Source organism: Xiphophorus maculatus, chromosome 2 (genome assembly GCF_002775205.1).
Source record: "Xiphophorus maculatus strain JP 163 A chromosome 2, X_maculatus-5.0-male, whole genome shotgun sequence".
NCBI classification, from domain to species: Eukaryota; Metazoa; Chordata; class Actinopteri; order Cyprinodontiformes; family Poeciliidae; genus Xiphophorus; species Xiphophorus maculatus.
This window is the reverse complement of record NC_036444.1, coordinates 5,451,753-5,472,332: the sequence shown is the minus strand read 5'-3', so window position 1 is coordinate 5,472,332 and position 20,580 is coordinate 5,451,753. Positions and strand designations below refer to the sequence as shown.

Sequence of the window (20,580 nt, the reverse complement as noted above, 5' to 3'; positions counted from 1 at the left end):
ATTAATCGATTGTAGAAATATTCAGCTAATTTAGTAATCAATTGATCCTTAACTGGAGTATACAAACTCAAAAAATGCCACTTGCTTAAAGAGCAAACACTCTAAGAACAGTAATTAAGCCAAAACTGTACAAGAAATTTATAAATTTTGCTTTTAGAATGAAAAAATAAGCATTTTGTTCTACTTAAAACTACTAAAGTGGCAGAAATTTAGCTTCACCTGGTTCAAACTCTGTAAAAAAAACCCCAAAAAAGACCCTTTTTCTAACCAATTATTAATCAGTCCTGTATTGATTTTAAGTAAAACCGGAAGTGGTGAGCATTTCATATGTTAATGTTAGATGTATTTATTAGCTTCAGATGAACATTTTGCTACAAATAATCAACACTAAAAGAATGCTGTTGTTGTAATTTAGGAAATTAAATATTTTATTGTAAAAAAGAATTTAATCACACATTAAGTAGTGTAAAAAAACACTTAAATGAAAAATCCGCAATTTTTAAAATCTGATTAATTAGTTAATCATCCAAATAATAAATAGTTTAATTGATAACTGTACATAATTGTTAGTTGCAGCCCAACTAGCTACAAACTTGACGTATTTTATTGGAATATTTGTTATAAATTAATACAAAGTACTGAATAATTGTGAAGTGGAAGGAAAGAAATATAGAAATGTTGGCATACATTTGTGTTCTGCCCCTTTTATTCTGACACCCTTAATATATCTAGTAGATCTAGCCGTTAGCAGCTATTTTGGATTTAAAGTGACAGAACCCCTAAAACAGCTCAATCTGAAAGGAGCTCAAAGTAGACAGAACTCAGCAGACTAAAATCTTACTAAGAATGCTTTTGTGCAACAAAAATGTAATAAATATGTTTTGTACAGCCCATAAACCTATCCTAACCTGTTCAAAGAAGCATTGTAGGTCACCTTTTAGCTAATTTACAAATAAAACGAGCAAATATTTAAATCTGTAGTTGTGGAAAGCAGGCAGAAATGTTCTGCAAATTTTTGTGGCTGTAATTACAGTGAATTGTTGGTTCTAAACTTAGAGGAATGAACACAAATGCACAGCACAGTTTTCAGATTTCCATTTGTAAGAAATGAAGACCTTTTATTTTTAGTCACACTGTAATTTGCTTGGGTTGTATAAAATCCTAATTAAATATATAGGTTTGTGGTTATATTGTAGAAAAATGTGGAAAAGTTTCACAAGCAACCAATTAAAGGCATATATAATTTAACTAAAAATAATTGTAATTCTTGTTAAAATATTTTTTTCCAGCCCTCAAGACCGTCTAAGAAGATTCACAACTTTGGGAAGCGATCCAACTCCATCAGGCGGAATCCCAGCGCCCCAGTAATCAAGAGAAACTGGCTTTACAAACAGGTGAGGATGTCATGTTACATTTAATCTTACTTAATCAGAAAATAAAATAAAATGGCATTATTTGTTAACTTAACAACAGACACACTCAGATCTGCTGTATTTATTCTAACGAGAGAAAGTCAAGTTGGTGGTTAACATTAATCCAGCAGCTTCTGCTTCTTCCTATTAGTTAAATAAAATACAATAATTAAACCTGAACAAACGTCAGAGCAATTGACAGCTTACAGAGCAGTTGTAAAATTAAACAGCTAAAATGTACAACATTAATTATGAGAACAGTTAATAATATATGCAGTATATGCAAAACATGGTCAACTTAAATTTGATGTTGACACATAACACTTGTAAAAAAATGTGTTATGTTAGTGACACTTAGTTATTGATCCTATGTAGGAGCGGATCCTAATACATACTGTACATATGGAAGAGGAATAGTGCCACTGAAAAAACCAAAAGGAAATCTGGCTTTAAACTGAGAATTTTGACTTTTTTATCAGAATCCTGACAAGAAAAGTCATTTCTTTTATTCAGTGGCCCTAATCCTCTAAAACAGTTATTCTCTGTGTGTGACATTATAACCACGTAATTAATTGGTATTCTATGGCAAGCCAAAAGTGCCACAAATGACCACTTTTACAATCTGTCTGGTTAAAAAGTTTCACAAAAAGTGCTGTTCTATGTCATAAAATCCCACAGTTTTTCTGTTTGCTGTGTTAAGACCACTTTCTGAACAGCGAAACACACTGCGTTCGTTCAGTCACACGTGACGTTCAGTGCTCTGAATTAATTATGTACTTTTTGAGATTCTGAAAAAAAAGGTCAGAATTGTTTTTTGTTTTTTTTTCAGTGGCCCCGTTCCTCTTCCATACATACCACAGTTACAGAACAGAAAAATGGGGAGGAGCTGTCAGTCACTGGTTGCTATGGGAACCACTAACAGTTAATAGCACCATATAACTTATATACCAATAAATGTCTGGAGAAAATAAACTATTTGACTAAACAGAATGAATTTGAAGAGTAACCAAACCAATTTTGACAAACTTCACATCCATAATAATATTAAAATAAAACACTGTGGCACATAAATAACGCTTAATTATGGAATCTAATCCTCCAATTTATAACTGCCCAAATTGCACAGCAGCAACTGTGCAGAGAGAGGATTGGAGAGGATTTTTTTTGTTTTGTTTTTTTGTGTCTCGGACAATGTGAGTGTTGTTTTGTCCAGAGACATTGTTAAAACACATCACACCTAAGCTGCATGCCTCAGGTTGAGAGGTGGCGCTTCGAACAACTTTGGGCTAAATTGGATGTCAGCACTTCCCTGCAACGAGGGAAGTAGTAATAAAGACTGCACACGAGACGGTTTCATTTTGCTGCAGCTGGCAGCTGCTTCTCTTTGGAGACCGTAATCAGGGAGATGGAGATTGTGCGAAAGACTCACAAATCTGCTACCCTGAGTAAAAGCTGGATTTGCACTTTTATTTTCCTGCCTCATTGAAACCTGAAAGCCATTGAACTCCACCCGGCCGAGGGAAAGCTGGAGCCCCGCAGCAGATCCACTGGGAAATCAACATGCCACAGTGATTGATGTGAATCCTAAGGAACTTTTAACACACAGTAAAATGAATCCTTAAGAGTTTGGTTAAATTTAGCAATGTGTGTGAATAGACAGACACAAGATGTCCTTCTGTGTTTCGGATCCGCCTGGATCTTAATGTGTAAAACACTGTGGGTTGTGGAGGAGACGTTTCCTTTAAGGTAAACTGCAGCCCACATGCTGTTTGACCATAATGACAGAGTTGCTGTAGTCCCTCCTCCTGCTTTAGTCTCCAGGATAAAATCTACGATTAAGGACCCTACTCAAGTTTCCATTAAAGGGCCGGCTAATACTCTTTACACAGCAGACTAAAAAGCTCTTTGAGCTGATTCTAAAAGCCAGTACTGGTAGAGAAAGATTAGTTTGTTGTATTTTGTTGGCTCTTCTTTAAAAGTAAATTAGAAAATAGTCTGTGCCAGGACATAAATAGAGAGATTTTAAGTGAAAAGTGGACCAGTTTACACTTAAAACACAGTCCCACAGTGCAAGATGTTGTCTTTTGCAGCCTGCAGATCAGTTTAAACACAGCAGAGTTTATCATCAATGCTAACAAACCCTGTCTGTTTAGCATATCCATATGCCTGAGCTGAAGGGATTACAGCAGAAATTTCCTGTGTTTTATTTACAGGACAGCACAGGCATGAAGTTGTGGAAAAAGAGGTGGTTTGTCCTGTCTGACCTGTGCCTGTTCTACTATAGAGGTAAGTCCAACTCAAGTACTGCTCCTACCTACAAAACCTCACAAAACTTTTCCTTATTTCTAAGATATTTTCTGTTAAATAAATGAGCTTTCAAGACAAACTGAAAGGACTTAAAGGGTACATATGATACCAAACTCACATTTTTCATGTTTTTATACTTACATTTGGGTTTCTGGTGCTTCTAAAAACAACCCAAGCGCTTAAATAACCCGCCCAGATGTTTTTTGGTGTCTGGAAAATGAGCCGTTTCAAACACCTCAAAAATGTAACGTCACAAATCAGCACCAGCAAAGCCCAACCTGTTACCTGGCAACCCCAACGGATTTCCGTCCGTCACCTAGCAACCCAAGCTGATCTCCAGGACGCTTGGTCAGCTGGTTTTACTGTTGTATGCGCTGTACCATGGCTGCTATTGTTGACTTTCCATTTTGAATCCGCTTGCTGCATTCTTGTTTGTTGTGCAGGGAGCTCTACTTCTGCTTTGCAAAGATGTATGGTTGTATATGTTTGCAGCCATTTTCACATGAGAGTATAAACGTTGAGTTGGAAGTCGTGGCTAGCAGCACCTGCTTTAGTCTCCAAATTCAGTATTTGGATTTGAAGTGACAGAGACTCTAAAACAGCTCACTCTTAAAGGAGCTCAAAATAATCAGAACTGAGCAGACAAAAAATCTCATTATTTAAGAATGATTTTGTGCAAAAATGTGTTGAACATATTTTGAGTAGGCAATAGACCTGTGCTAACATGTTTAAGGGAGCATAGTAGGTCATCTTTAAAAATTGCTTCTCCCAGAGCCAGAAAAGCAACTACATTTTTCACATGTAAAACAGTAGAAGCTAGTTCACAAAAACAATGAATATCAAATTCAAGGGTGTGTGTGGGTGGGGGTAGGGTGATGATGCACCCACAGTTACTGGAAGGCCTTTTCTTTTCTAGTGCTAAGAATAATACCAAAACTTACATGTGAATGCCAGACAGTCTTATTCAATAAATTAGGGTAAATTACGTCCTGATCAGGCTTGTCAGATTAATAGCACCTTTCGAAAATAATCTTTTAGCAGGGATTAAACATACTACAAAATATAAACATGTTAAAACATACGTAATCTAATTAATCTATATAACGTCTTTCACTTGGTGATGGAACTGCTGACAAAGGAACTTTTCAGTCATATTCTAATTTATGGAATCAGTCTGTATTTGCTGAATGGTTACCTACAATTTTGTAATATTTTTTGTGAAGAATTATCACATAGTTGCCTTTTATTGTCTGATTTTATCAAGTGCTAAGAACATCAACAACATGAGATTCTGTAGCAATCAAAATGTTATTAAACATTTCAAAAACAGGATAAGTAACTTCTGTGTAGACCAAATGAATCCTTGTCAGTACAAACTTTGTATTTTTCAATTATGAGATTGTGATTCCACAGTTGTCCCTCATCTGGCTGGCAAAACCTTTTGCCCTGCTGACTTACACATAACAGATGATATGATGTGTCTTTAATATAGCAAATAATAAAGACGCAAAACCTTTTTTGGGTCTGGTTGGAGCAGTTGGTGAATATTACTGGATTCTATAAAATGTTTCTTAAAGCTAAGATGCTGATGTTTGGATATGTAAAATATATATTCTCTCTGCTAATAAATCTATAGTTTAGTTTCTGTCAGTTCTAGAAACAAGAGAGAACAAAGCAAATTTCTCTTTATAATGGCCCATAATTTAATTTTACCTGATAGGAGCCATGATTTAAAATTTAACAAACTTTGGCTCTTTATGCTTCATGAAATATTTCATCCTATTTGATGATTGCTCTGAATATCGCCACGTTCTATGAACAAATGATGCAATTTGTCCTGGGAAAAATGTAGAAAAATGGGTGATTGTATTATTTTTTTTTCTCAGCCTGTCAGCTTAAGGTCACACGCAGACTCGCTGCCAAGGCAACCTATAAACAACAGCCCAGGGAGCACAGAGCACAGATTATGTTCAAGTGCATCAGGAATTAAGACAAACACACACACACACACACACACACGCCCACACACACACACACACACAAAAAAAAAACATTTCCCCCACAAAAAAGGGACATAAAAACACCAAACAGAACATTCTGTTCATTGCAGATTTATGTTTTTGAATTTCCATTTTGCGATCATTAGTGATGAATGAACATTAGCGGTTGTTGATTAGCTAACTTAAACACCTGCACTTCCTTGTTTTTGTGTAAATTGAACCAAAATACTCCGAATTGCGCAGCAAGAGTGCATGTTAAGGTGATAAAAGTTAAGCTAGCGTTACTAACATACTCTCCACTTTTTTTATATATATTTTTTAATTAAAGCTTTTTACTGACCTGTGAAATGTGATCCCCTTAGACCTTGTTATCTTGCTATCGTAGTCTTGACAGTTAATCTCAAAACTTTGCGTCCCCTTCTCAGATTCTTTGGTTGATTGTGTCGTTTCCCCGACCACTGATATTCCGGACTCAATGTAAAGCAACAGCGCATGTAGCTCACAGTAATAAGGCACGTAATGTCCAATCCACTAAGGATCACTGAGCGGACTTGCCATTTACGTTTTACAAAGGAATTTTAAAAAGCATTACCTGGCTGTTAATGCTTTGAATACAACGTGCAGCTGCTGCCGAGTTACATAGATGCAGGCACATAAAGAAAAAAAGGGGAAGGAAATATTGGTGGGTGCTGTCCCCTTCCTGCCAGAGTTGGTGGGGACATGTCCACACCAGTCCTTCAGGAAGTTACACCTATGATCAAATTTAGTTGAGATAGATAAATCCACAAAAGTTACATACATTTTTCTTCAAACAGCTGAAGTCAGCAGCAGTCCTTATGCGTGTATTCAGGTCTTGTGTTCGCCTCCAGATGTTAATAGATATTACAATTTTTTTATATCAGGACCGGTACAAATATTGATATCAGATCGATTCATCTCTATTAGTTAAACTTGGATTTTAATAGTATTTACAACCAAATTTAATGTGTTTTTTTGTTGTTGTTTGGAGCTTGACTCCAGTGACACCCTGAGAACAGGGTGTCACTGGTCTGTCCATTTTTGTAGAAATGGACAGACCAGGCCAGAAAAAGATTTAGGGGGCAGAGCTAAAAAATAAAAACGTTCATAATTAATTACTTAATTAATTCTAAAATTTTTCAGAGAACGAAGATCACTCTATATGTCTTTCTATAGCATGAACATAATGCAGCATTTTTCAAGAGGGGCTCATGGCCCCCTGTACCCCCCGTTTTGGTCACCACTGTTTGACTCACTGTAGCCTTTTTTCTATGCCACAGTAAGAAAATATGTTTCTGATGTAGATTTCTTTGACTGAATTCACATCTCAGCTGTGTTTCTGAATGCTGCCTCTGAACCTCCTCGTCTTCATCACTTGTGCTGATCAATATTACGTCTAGTCTGTGTTATTTCCAGTATATAATTCCTGCCACCTCCTTTCCGCCCACAGGCTTTCAAACGCCACAGAAAGCAGGAGGCTTAGAGGCTTTATCTAGACGGAAATGTTGAAAAAATGTATCCATCAGCAGTGAGTAGGCAGCCAGGTTCTTAACTTTGCTCCCTCAGCTGTACAACTGTTATCTGCTAAGATTATTATTGTTCACCCAGGAATCCCAAAAGGCTGCTTTTGTTCTGCACACATCTCTGCGGTTGTGTGTGTGTGTTTTTTTTGTATATATAGATATATATACTGTATATAAGAAAAAGCAGCAGAGAAAGAGTCTTGATGTGTAGCTACACTTTGAACCGTCATGTTGGATTAACAGCTGACACTTGCTTCAGTAATAAATCTGAATGTCTGACTTAGCTGCAGGACAACTTTAGGAAACTAAAGCTTTAAGCAACTGAAGCCGTTTACCTGCAGACAAGGAGAAATTTGCTGCCACATCTGGTAAATTCATAAACTCAGAACAGATGTAACTGCAAGGAAGGATTAAGCCTTTTATTGTGAGAACGGATTTTTAATTTGATCAATCACACAGCTTTTTTGTTACCCCTAAATGTAATCAGAATGTTACGTTATTTTATACCTTACTTTTCTAAATTGATCAGTTTCAACGAACTTCTAAAATTAATTAATAACATTGTAATTCCATTTTGTGCTAATAAGTTAATGTTTTCTAGTGTCTGGAAAATTAGCTGTTACAAAAACCTTCGGAATGTAACATCACAAATTTTTGCTGAAGCCGTTACCTAGCAACCTAAATGGAATTCCAGCACGTTTGGTCAGATGGTTTTACTCCTGTACGCACTGTGCAATGGTTGCTGGAAAAGACAAGTGTTATGTTGTTTACTTACCATCTAGAAACCAATTGCTGCATTCCTGTTGGTTGTGCAGGAGGCTCTACTTCTGCTTTTCAAAGATGTACGGTTGTATAATTGCACATCTGTTTGCAGCCATTTTCACCTGCAAGTGTAAACTTTGAGTTGGGGAAGAGGGAGTGTGGCCAGAAGCAGCTTATTTGGATTTAAAGTGACAGAGGCCCTAAAACAGTTCAAAATAGTCAGAACTGACCAGACGAAAATCTCATTATGTAAGAATGATTTTGTGCAAAAAACGAGGACGAAAACAATAGATTTCGTCATGTTCAAGGAAGCATAATAGGTTAACTTAAAAACTTTGGTGACCTCTGCCAAAAAAAAAAAAAGATAAGGTAAGTCATCAGTGTGTCTTTTAATTAGACAATGATCCAGAATAATTGGGCCAAATTCAGACAAAAAAGGTTGTCAAGAATCCAACATGTCTGCCAGTCCTCAATACTTAATCGGATAGAAAATCTGTGGCACAAGAGAGGATCCAGAAATATTGTGCAAATTTGTGAAATTGATTTTGGAGGGGAAAATTTCTGTCCTATTGGAAAAAAGAGAATTGTACAAATTATTAATTCCAATCACAGTCAATAAATGCACATATTAAAGTTTGTATTTTTCTAAATGTTTCGGTCTGAGATTATGCTGCAGCAATAAAAGTTGTAATTAATTTAAGGCTTTTTGCATTTTTTCACCAAGTTTGTCAGTAGATTAGTTACATTGAATCTCTTCCACCAAGCTTTTAAGAAAATGACCTGTTTTTATTTTGTTTCTTTCTTTGTTTTTCTCTGCAGATGAAAAAGAGGAGGGAATTCTCGGCAGCATCCTCCTACCCAGCTTTCAGATTTCTCTGTTGTCTGTGGACGATCACATTAATAGAAAATTTGCTTTCAAGGTTTGTCCATTGCTTTCAAAGTTAGAGCAAAATTAAATTAAAAAAATTAAGTTCTATGAGGTTTTCAGTGAGAAAAGAAAGAAGCTTTAAGTTATTGTAGGTTTTCCACTAGCAATACATTTTTACTTTTAGAGATTGTTTAAACTGTTTTATGTGACTTTTTTGCAATATTAATTAGGGCTGAAATGATTAATCGGACTTATTGTGATTAATCGATTATTAAAATAATCGTCAACTAATTTATGGAGTATAATGAAGGCAATTTTCTGAAATAACATCACACTCAGATAAGTAATTAGGCCAAAACAGTGAAAAAATATATCTATTTTACATTATTTCTGATTTTAAAAAAAACAACAACCTCTGTTTGTAAATATGTTATACCCAAATCTCTTGCTGTTATTGCATTTTAGGCAATAACCTTTTAAAAAAATAATTATTTGTTCATTTGCGTCTTTTAGTACAATCTAAAAGGGTGAACATTTTCTGAATGTGTTGATTTTTTTTCTGATTAATCAATTATCAGAATTATCGCTAACTAATATAATTGTTTGTTGCAGCCTTACTATAAATCTTTAATTTAGGGAAGCTTGCAAACTGATTTTAAGCTGATTACATAAGAAATCCAATCTGTTTTTTATGTTAAATATGTCGCATGACTTTGGTCATTATATTCGTAGAAAGATGCTTTTCTTCAAAAACTTTGTGATGTATATAGCAGCGGTGCATTCCTCACAAACCCTTGGAGACAACGAAGTTGCCATGGCCAAAAACAGCTGAACACAGACGTTCAGGAGTCTGCTGAAGGTCTGTCTAACCACAGAGTGTGCTGCTTTTCCAACTTGCACTCAGGATAAAACAGAGAGAGTTTAGGAAAACAGGAAAACCGTAGAACACAGGGCACAACCTCCTCAATGCAGGAATGAGATGATTTGTTGATTACATTCTCCTCGTCCTTATCGACTCTGTCATTTTTAAAGACTATTTGGGGTGAATTAGTGAAACAACAGTTCTTTTCTTGCTCTGAAACGTTGGTAAACAGGATATTGAGGTTGCTGAGTAAATGTTCTTTGTCTCTGTTTTGGATTCTCACAATATCTCGGTTTGTTCGCTGCGAGGGAACAGAAGAACAACATGTTATCTGCACAATGCACTGCACGGTGAGTCCTACAGTATTGTACAATGCAGATTTACTGCCCTAATCTGGTGGTATGCGTGAAACCTTAGTGACTCAAGGATTTGATTTATCTGCATGGCACAGATGGTCGCAGTCAGCAGTGTCTCACAATCCATCTCTGCTTAACATATCACTTATTTAAAAAGAACATGCATAACGGCAGCAGTTGTTATTGGCTTATTTTGAAGCAAATTGTCTGCAGATGAAGGCTAAAATGCTTCTTTCTGTCGGTTTCAGGTAATAGTCCTGTCCTTCAAACTTCTCAGGCAACACATCCCAACATGCGGACGTACTATTTTTGCACTGACACTGGAAAAGAGATGGAATCGTGGATGAAAGTCATGACAGATGCTGCGAATGTGCATTCAGACCCGACCAAAAGGTTTGTCAGAGCTTCATTAATGGGCACTTTGCTGCAGTTTGTAGCAGAGAAAAGAAACCAGATCTTTGAGGAGATTTTTAAAAACATTCCCTAATGACTCCTCTTTTCTTAGTTTGCTTCTCCACCCTGATTTTTCCCCTTCTTTTCTTGCATAAATGCTGGAAGAGAGTACTTTTAAATCCCCCTGTTTAATCCTGTTAAGGTCTTTGGCAGCAGCTCAACACCCACTTTTGACATTTCTGGTCTCTTGGCTAGTTTAAGAAGCTGCCATTCTTCCATGTTTTTCAGCTGGTTTGTGTTGTTGTATTTTTAACTTTTTTAAAGCAATGAAGAGGACAAAGCCGCATTCAGGATGTGGGCATGTTAGTTTGCGGTCCTGGTGCTTCTTGAAGACAATGATAATCATTCTCACTGACTTAGGCTACGTTCACACTGCAACCTCAAGTGACCCAAATCCGATTTTTTGTGAAATCAGATTTTTTCTGTGTGGTCGTCACGCTTCCAAATAAATGCGCCTTGTACGTGATTTCCTGTGTGAACGGCAAACAACCTGAAAATGCGCAGTAGAAGGCGCCATAACGTCGCACACAGAGAACGTGCTCAGTGTTTTTCCAAATGCCGTAAAACGTAAAAGAAGAAGAAGTGCTCGGTGCTTGTGGAAGTAAACATCTTAGGATTTTAAAGTTGTTACCCAGCCGGAGCCAACACATTAACAACTTTATCCTCATTACCGTTCGCCATGGTTGCTGTTTTTCTTCTCGCTTGCTTGTGTCAGGACGCAGAATATGGACGTTTGTTGAGTACCAATGATATGGCTGTCACAATAACAAATTTTGCTGGATGATAAATTGTTCCAGAAGTTATTGTGATAAACGATAATATTGTTGTTTTGAGGTCATTTTTAAGTAATATAACGGTAATGGCTTAATACTAATGCAAGTACACATCCTCAAAGACCAGCAATCTTTAACTTCTAATGAACATTTAACACTGGAACTGGCAGACATTTTAAATATCTCAAAAATAAATAAATAAGCAACAGATAAAATGAATTTTGAAGTCTGCAAACAAAATTGTCCTTCAAAAAAAAGCTAGATGAAACAAAAGCAACAAACTGAAGACTTTTATCGTCCAGTTTTTGGTAGAAAGAGAGCAAAAAAGAGATGAATGATAAATCATGCCAATGGAAATTATTGAGTTTGTTTTCATTTATTATGCGATTAATATATTTATTGATTATTGTGACTAATCAATGTTGTTCCGGTCGGATGAACGGAACATGGACGTTGAGACTCTGGTCACATTTGAAAAGATCCAATACGCCTCAGAAATCCAAGTGGCCTGGGTCACATTTGAAAAAAATCTGATCTGTTAAGTCAAGTTTATTTGTATAACATATTGCAGCAACAAGTCAGCTCAAAATGCTTTACTTCATTCAAACATCATACAGTCGTCAATTATGAAACAATGAACATTTTGTCTAATATCAAAATAATCCAGCAAATATGTAGATGAATGTTCCAGTTATTAAAACACGTCGGGTTTGTAACCGTCATTTAAAGAAACTCAGTGCTTTGGCTGTTTGTCAGTTTTCTTGAAATTTGATCCAGATTTCTGGTGCATAGAAGCTGAACTCAGATGAGTTTGTGGACAAACAAAGCTTATAAAATTGTATTGATTTGATTTCTGTCATACTCTACGGTGAATGTAATGATTTTTGATCACCTATTGGTTTAATTGATCTTAATAGAAAATATTAAGATTTAATAGGCAGTTCAAAGTGTAAAGCACTTTGAACTGCCTTGTTGCTGAAATGTGCTACACAGAAAAACTTAACTTGACTTAAGAGGGCTGAATGCAAATGCTGACCCACTTTTCAGATTCCTATTTTGCTTGACAATAAAGCTCTATGTATTGTTTGTTCATCACATAAATAAATAAGAAGAAGAATACATTGTATTTGTGACAAAATTGATATAAATATGTTTGCATAGCAGCTTTTATATCAACCTAGAAAAAATAGAATGTGTCCACAGTAGAATAAATACAGACATCTAAGGTCCAGCTTGTCTTCTGGGTAGTTAACTGAGTCACAGGAAGCTGGAGAAGACATTATGTGACTAGTGTTACTATTTAAAAATGTCTGAGTGGAAACTCTGAAGGAATGTCTTTTCTTCTGCTCTCCTATTGGTAACCCACTGAGCCGCGTCACTCAAAGAAACGGCTGAAACTTTGAAGTTCTGACCTTGGGCGTGTCAGAGGCTAAGCAAATTGGGAAGTTTTTCACCTCTGAATGCATCTCTGGAGGTCATAAAGAGGCACAAAACTTTCTGGAGGGGAGGAAGATGGGAGGTACGATGGGGTGGAGGCAAGGTTTTATTTTAGATATCTGATCTGCTTTTAAACGCCTGGTTCTCTCTGGCAGCTGGAAGAAACATTTTGACTTCTACTCAGTTATAGCTTGAAGTTGTATCTGCTAAAATAATTACAAGAAGCATTTTTTTTATGTTTCATCCAAACCTAGTGTCAGTCAGACATACAGGTGGACGATGTAGACTTAAAGTTTTATCACAATATTTTGTGGTAGCGATAAAAGTGACGGTAAGAACTATTTATTAGTTCTTTTTTAAGTTACTCTATTTCTCTGCTGCTGCTTTGAATGCTCAGGCTAGTTAGCGTAGCCACCAATAACGGCAGATAAACGGTTTTCCTGTAACAATAAGTTGTTTCACCGCTATTAGCGCATTGAGGAGCGAGTACATGAGGATGATAGACAGCACTAAGACCTGCCTTCTGGCTCTGATTGTTTGTTTTTGGTTGGGAATGGACAGCACTAAGACCTGCCTTCTGGTTCTGATTGCTTGTTTTTGGTTGGGAGTGGTGCATTAATTCAGACGGTAATAGCAGGACAAGGAGGAGATCAATCTTTTATCATATTATCTGTCTCATAGCAAACTGTCGCAACATTGTGACAGTTTTGACATTTTTATAAAAGTTACATAGCTAATTAATCTAAAACTTCTTTCTGGTTAAAAGATCTTGAAGGGTTCTCTATTTGTTATTTAACAGTTTCCTTCATGTCCTTTTTAAAGGCTGGACAAGCTAAAAGTGGAAGAGTGTGGACCCAAAGAAATCAGTCAAGTAGCTAACCACAAGCCGCCGCTTACACAGCCAGAGATCCAAAACAACGAACGCAACCTTCAAGTTGACCGCGAGCGCAGCGCGGCTGTAACGCCCAGCAACGAGCAAGACGAGCGAAAGCAGCGCGACGCCGAGCGCTACGGCTTCCAGAAGGACGGGGCCGAGCGCGAGCGACCCCTCACGAAGATCAGCAGCATCAAGCTGCAGCCGGACCAGGCGGCGGCCATTAAAGCCAACATGTCCTCGCCCCAGACGCCAAACGAGACGGACAGGACGCTCCACCTCCCCCAAGTAAATGGATCAGTAGAGCCCTGTAAGGCTAACGGGACCGGGGTTCCTGTCCAGCAGAGTCCAATCAGCGAACCGGAACGCAACCTGAGCAGAACCAGCTCTATGCAGCAACTGGAGCAGTGGGTTCGCACGCAAAGAGGACGGGGTCAGGACGACGACGCCAGGAGGTAGGGTCACAGACTGCGAGCGTTTACCGTATTCTCTGGACTATAAGTGACTCTGGGTCAGTGCTGTCAAACTCACTTTGGGCCGTATTAATATCATGACAGTTCTTAAAGGTCTGTTTGTGCCAGGATGTATTGATAAAACCCAATAACACACTGGTAAAATATTAATAGATAACTGTCTCAGATTTTTTTTATAGGATTCTTGGCATGTTTTATGGCGTCCTGGCTCAGCCCACTGGAAAAAACCTCAGAATTCTAACTTTAATCTCAGAATTCTGAGATTTTCAGAATTTTAATTTTTTCACAGAATTCTTTTTCCTCCGAATTTTGATTTTAATCTTTTTTTTTTTTTTAATATGGCCCTAGTCCTAATCTTGTTGATAAAACATTTTTTCATGTATGACTTCTTAACCACATAATTCATTGGTATCTACGGAAAGCCAAAAATGCCGCAAGTCACCACATTTATCATCCGTCTTTTAAAAAGTCAAGCATAAAAATACTGTTTTATGAGTCAGAATGCCATAAAATTTGACAGTTTTTTTTTTGTTAGCTGTTTTAAGATCACTTTCTTCACAATGAAAAACATGCCACTTAGGTCACTGAATGCCATCATTAATAAATAAATGAATGAGGCGTATCAATAGCATATGTTTTGCTGTTAACAGGGTGGTCTAAAAATGTCATTTTGATGGGATTTTTGCTATGTTTTGTATCCATAACCATATATGGGGTTGGGGGTTTCAAAGCAGCTGTTTTTTGCTTTTTAACCAGACGCACAGTAAAAGTCGCAATTTGTGGAACTTTTGGTTTACCATAGTGTTCAAACATAACAGTTTACAAATAATCAACCATGACCTGAGTTTGACACATTCTGTACCATGAAAAATGAAGATATTCAGCTTCATTCAATCAGTGTAAACACTTTGACTCTATCCACTGGAGTCTATCAGTTATTATCAGTGGGAATACACAAATGCCTTTTCTTGGTCAACTGGGAGGATCTCAGTTTTAATTAGTTAAAAATAAACTTCCTCTGTCCACTTATTGAGAAAATTGGCTGACAGTTTGTCTCTATTTCTCTTTTTTATCATTGACACTATGGGACATCTTTAACCTCTCTTAAATCTATTTTAAAAAAGAGGATTTCGTGCATTTATTTACAAAAAATACAATTTGAAAAGAATCCAAAGGCTTAGATACATTCTGAGGTAAAGACATCTTGTTCTAGCATTACATATGAGTATTATTCATATTCTTATATTGTTGAAACCCACCTACTAGTGTGTACTATTTAATATTATAACTATTTTTTTAATAAATAAAGAAAAGCAGCAGAAAGCTTGATCTGTCCATGTCCAGTCCTCCCTCTGCTCCTCTCTTCCAACACGGTTTGTCTCCTCCAAGCTGATGTGTAGTTTCCATGCAGTCACGTGTCTTTTTAAATGCTGCTGCTGAGTTTTACAGACCAGCAAGCGCTTTAGCCTGGATCTGTCAGGGAGCCTTTATGTGAACCTCTCCCGATGCAAACCGCTCTGACGTTGAACCAAGCGAGGAAGTTGGGCTTTTTTTAGCCGTGTTGTCACATGAATGTTTGATTTGTCTGAATCTGGTGTTGTGAGGCTACAACTGTTTTCTGTTGTTTATTTGAGGAAAAACTTTTCTGCACCATACTTTGTATTTGATTAATGTTATTTTGAAGTACAGGTTTTTGTAGTGAAGTTATGTTCTTTTATTTTGTTGTGCATAGGCCTGTCACAATAACAAATGTTACTATTGCCAACTTTTCAGACAAAAAAAAGTAAAGAAATTGGTATCGGCCAAAATTGGAATCGGCAGGTCAGGCTTTTTAAAAATTGGTAATCGACCAGAAGACAATCAGTGCAAGCTTATCAAAGACCACTCATTACGCTCTTTTGGAAGTTCAAGAAAGTTTAATATTTTTGTAAATAAGTACATATCTCAACTTCTTTATAAGTTATTAGTGTTTTTGTGTTTATTCAAAAGAAAACAATAAAACTTTAAATATTTTAAGCTGAATTTATTTATTAAACATTGTGTAACATTTCCTCCTACCTTATTTCATATTTTTTTGTGGGGGTTTTTTCTCCGTAGCGTCACCTCATACCAGACTCTGCCTAGAAACATGCCGAGCCATCGGACTCCCTACATTCCTCATTATGGAGACGGCTACCGCAGCATGCCCAGGAACAGCATGGCCCAGCGGGACAGCATCTGCAGCATGTCGCCCTCGCTCTACGATCAAGCCCTGGGCTCTTCGGCCGCCGAGAAGCGCCGCTCCATGCGAGACGACACCATGTGGCAGCTGTACGAGTGGCAGCAGAGGCAGGCCTACAGCCGGCAGTCGGGGCTCTACAGCAACATGGCCAGCCCCAAAACCATGATAAACCTGTCAGAGCACGCCGCACTGAGCCACTCCATCCCCCCCTCACCTTCACACGGATCGCTGTCCATGTACGGCGCCTACTCTCCGATGAGATCCTACAACATGGCCAACGCGAGGTCAGAGGTCGCCTCTCCGGTCTACAGGAGAGACCTGAGCATCGACAGACGGCAGCGACCGCAAGTCAACAAGGTCTCTCAAACAGTTTTTATATCTTATCTCAGAATGTTATAAATAGCTGTGGCTTTAGATTGTGTGTCTTTGAAAAGGTTACATGAAGTGAATGTAAGCAAAGGAGAACTAAACACATTGGAGAAGTAGTTCTGGTGAAAGTTGGGTAGATATTTATGGAAGATTAGGGCCACTGAAAAATAAAAAATTCTGACTTGAATCCCCTGATTAAAGTCAGAAGATTAATTCTGACAGAATTTTAAAAATCAGAATTGTGACATCGAAATCTGATTAAAACTCACAACTCTGACCTTTAAGTACTATGAAAAAAAAGTCTAAATTAAGAACTAAAAAGTAAAAATTCTGAGGTCCAAGACATAATTCGGGGAAAAAAACTTTACATTTTGATGAAAAGTCAAAATTCTGAGAAAAAATGATCCTTTTTTCCCCGACTCACTCTGATCCTCTTCCATAGATTTTTGTAATACAATAATTCTAAAAAACGTTTCGTTCTTATGATGCTTACAGATACAAAGCAACCAGTTAGTGGAAGTGGACTAGTTGAAACAAAATAACATTTCAAAGCACATTTCTGCATGAAACACGTCCACAACACATCTCACACACCTTTGCACTGCAAAAACACCAAATATGACCAAGTATTTTTGTCTGGTTTCTACTGCAAATATCTTATTATGATTGAAATAAGACAAAACTAAATTAAAATGAACCTTTCAGCAAGATATAGAAGATTGTTTTGAGTCTTTATTATAGGACAGATTTTAGTCTTGATGTAAATTATTAAAAAACTCTTCTTCTTCTTGTCCCTCTGTGTTTTGCAGTACGCCTACCCTCCCGACAGGCGATCGCTGCCTGCAGGGATCCCAGTCCAGACTATCACTGCCCAATCTCTTCAAAGCAAAACTGTAAGTCTTCATCTGTGCCGAGTCTCTTCCTCGTGTCAGACTGTAAATGTTTATACGTCTGCAGCTCTTTTGAAATACTTTAAGGTTTCACGGTTTGGGTTGAACCTCACTTTGTTCAAAACAGTGCTATTTCTGTCACGTAGCGTCCCCTCTCCCTCTTCCTGTTTCACTCAGTTTTGCGCTCCAAGTTGAAGGATTTAGCATCCGTCCTCTTCAGGAGCTCCTAAGGCTCGCCTCACATCAGAGGAGACTTAAACCCCCCCCATGTCACTCACAACTCTCTAAGCCAGATCAGGAGTTTATGTCAACGCTGCACACAATGTTATGTTTTGATAGAGCTGGTGAAGTGTGACCTGGATTCTGCAGCACATGCTTACTCCTCTGTTTTTAGCAAATGCAAAAAGCTTGTGTTCTTCCAGTTGGAATAGCATGTCGGATAATGTGCATGAAAACCCGACACCGGGACATGCACACAAATTCCTCTAAATCTCCTATCCTGGTGTACTCTTTCCTTTACTATTTAATCACGATTAATAGGATTAATCGTGATTAATGATTAATAGGATTAATCGTGATTAATCGATTATTGAAATAATCATCTACTAATTGATTAATCATTAACTGGAGTATATACACTTAACAAAAGGCTATTTGTTGAAAGAACAACATACTCGGAGCAGTGATTATGCCAGAACTCTATAAAAATGTATACATTTTCTATTCAAGATAAAAAATAACCTTTGTCTGTAAATATAATACAAAAACACAAAATCTTACCAAGTATTTTTAATCTAGTTTCTAGTGCAAATATTTCAGTGCACTTGAAATAAGAGAAAAAAACTTACAAGTAGCTTTTCAGCAAGATATAAGAACTTGTTTTAAGTCAATGATTCATTAAAATTGATGAAAAAGTTCTACTTTCATTGGCAGATTATTTAATTTCTAACATGGGAAAAATTTCTTTTTATAAGTGAAATAATCTGCCAGTGGAACTGGTACTTTTTCATCAACAGTAAGGAATTATTGACTTAAAACAAAGCTCCTACATCTTGCTGAAAATTTACTTGTAAGTTGTGTCAGATTTAAGGTGTATTAAGGTATTTATACTAGAACAAAATAGTTAGTAAGATTTTCTGTTTTTGCAGTGCATGTTCCACCCTGAACTCCTCAAGTGTCTTAGTTTTAGCTTCAACTGGTTAAAATTCTAAAACGTTCTTATTAAGCACCTTTTGATATCCAAAAAATAGTTAATAAATCTGTCCTGCACTGTGTTAATGTTAAGTCAAGCAGAACAGGCTGAATTTTTCACATTATTTAAAGTATTTATTTTAGTTCAGATGAATACTTTGTTACAAATGATTGAGCGTTCACTAGAGGAATGATTTGTTGTTGCATTTTAGGGAGTAGAGAATGTACTTTCTTTTTTTTTTTTTTTTAAAAAGAACTGAATGCATCTCTTAATCTTGTCTAAAAAAAGACTCAAGTGATTAAATGAAAAGTCTACACAATGAGCCTTTTTTTAAAAATCCGATTAATCAAATAAGCAATAGATTAATCGATTACTGAAACAGTCGTTAGTTGCAGCCCTACTTCTCCTCTCTTTCCCTCTCCCTGACGGTGTGTCCCTGTTTCATTGTGGATGTGTCCCCTCCTCTCTCCGCCCTCCCTGCAGCCTGAGGAACTGACTTTGCTGCTGATAAAGCTGCGGCGGCAGCAAGCAGAGCTAAACAGTATCCGGGACCACACTGTAGCACAGCTTATGCAACTAAACATGGATCACAACAACCCAAAGGTCAGGCCCCAGGGTCGTCTCTGATGGCGTGTGGTGTATGTGCCATCTCCACCCACTCTCATGATCCATCTTCGTCCAGAAGATTTGGTTGGTCTTCATGCATGGCCGAGTCAGAACCAACACACTATAGGCTCGGAAAATGACTCTTTGTTGTGTTTGGAAGTCATATTTAAATTATATGCTGCAAAAACACAAAATAATACCAAGTAATTCTAGTTTCTAGTAGACTTAAAATAAGACAAAACTAACAAATAATTTTTCAGCACAATATAGGAGAAGATTGGGTAACACTTCATTTGAAGAGGTTTGCATGAGACTGATATAACACCTTTAGTGAACATGGAGAATGTTTATGAATGTATCCATATAAACAGACTGTGAAAGAACCACGGTGCTGGTTCTGTTGGACCTCAGTGCAGCATTTGACACTGTTGACGATGACGTATTACTGGAATGACTGGAGAGTTGGGTCGAACTCTCTGGTCCAGCACTCAACTGGTTTGAATCTTACATAAAGAACAGGGATGTCTTTGTTTCAATAGGTAAGTCACATGTGGAGAACCCCAAGGCTCAATACTAGGACCCCTCTTACTTAATATCTACATGCTCCCACCAGCTCAGGTTATAACAGGAAATAATATTAGCCACCATAACTACACGGATGATACACAGCTCTACATTACGATGTCACCAGGTGACTCTGAAACATCCAATCACTGAACAGATGCTTAGAACAGATAAATGTGTGGATGTACCAAAACTTTCTCCAGCTGATCAGAAACAAAACTGAAGTTATTATTTTGGACCTAAAGAGGAACGATGTAGAGTCAACACACAGCTTCAGTTATTACAGCTGGAAACCAGAGATCAGGCTGAACTCTGTTATTTCAGATTTATGCACATTTCTTCAAAAGTGTTACCGGGAATTATTTTAACGCAATAAATCTTCAATATTGATAAAAAAACAGACTGAAGACTTTTGTTATCCATTTTTTGGACGAAAGAGTGAAAACAGAAAAACAATGGATATTATTTATCTTATTTTAATCTATCATGCAATTAATTGATTTTATTTGGCCTAACCAAAAGCAATAAGGCATTATTTTAAATAAAATATGCTATCTTTGTAACGGTAGAGCCCAATAATTTATCTTTGTGTGTTGATAATTTTCACTCTTCATTGTTTG

At 37.1% G+C, this 20,580-nt stretch overlaps 1 protein-coding gene across 11 annotated transcripts in view; it reads left to right on the top strand.

Annotated features, from left to right (window-relative positions):
• LOC102238101 (pleckstrin homology domain-containing family A member 5-like) overlaps positions 1-20,580 on the top strand; it is a 114,486-nt gene that overhangs the window by 71,458 nt on the left and 22,448 nt on the right. For 8 of the 11 annotated variants that reach the window (XM_023343715.1, XM_023343729.1, XM_023343698.1 and 5 more), the window contains 8 exons: positions 1,290-1,394; positions 3,626-3,698; positions 8,842-8,942; positions 10,386-10,501; positions 13,594-14,100; positions 16,216-16,696; positions 17,518-17,601; positions 19,274-19,393. In XM_023343715.1, the coding sequence (XP_023199483.1) occupies positions 1,290-1,394; positions 3,626-3,698; positions 8,842-8,942; positions 10,386-10,501; positions 13,594-14,100; positions 16,216-16,696; positions 17,518-17,601; positions 19,274-19,393 (1,587 nt within the window). Of the gene's footprint in view, positions 1-1,289; positions 1,395-3,625; positions 3,699-8,841; positions 8,943-9,318; positions 10,103-10,356; positions 10,502-13,593; positions 14,101-16,215; positions 16,697-17,517; positions 17,602-19,273; positions 19,394-20,580 lie in introns of those variants that run through there. The other 3 variants (XM_023343758.1, XM_023343735.1, XM_023343746.1) reach the window with 2 other exon arrangements.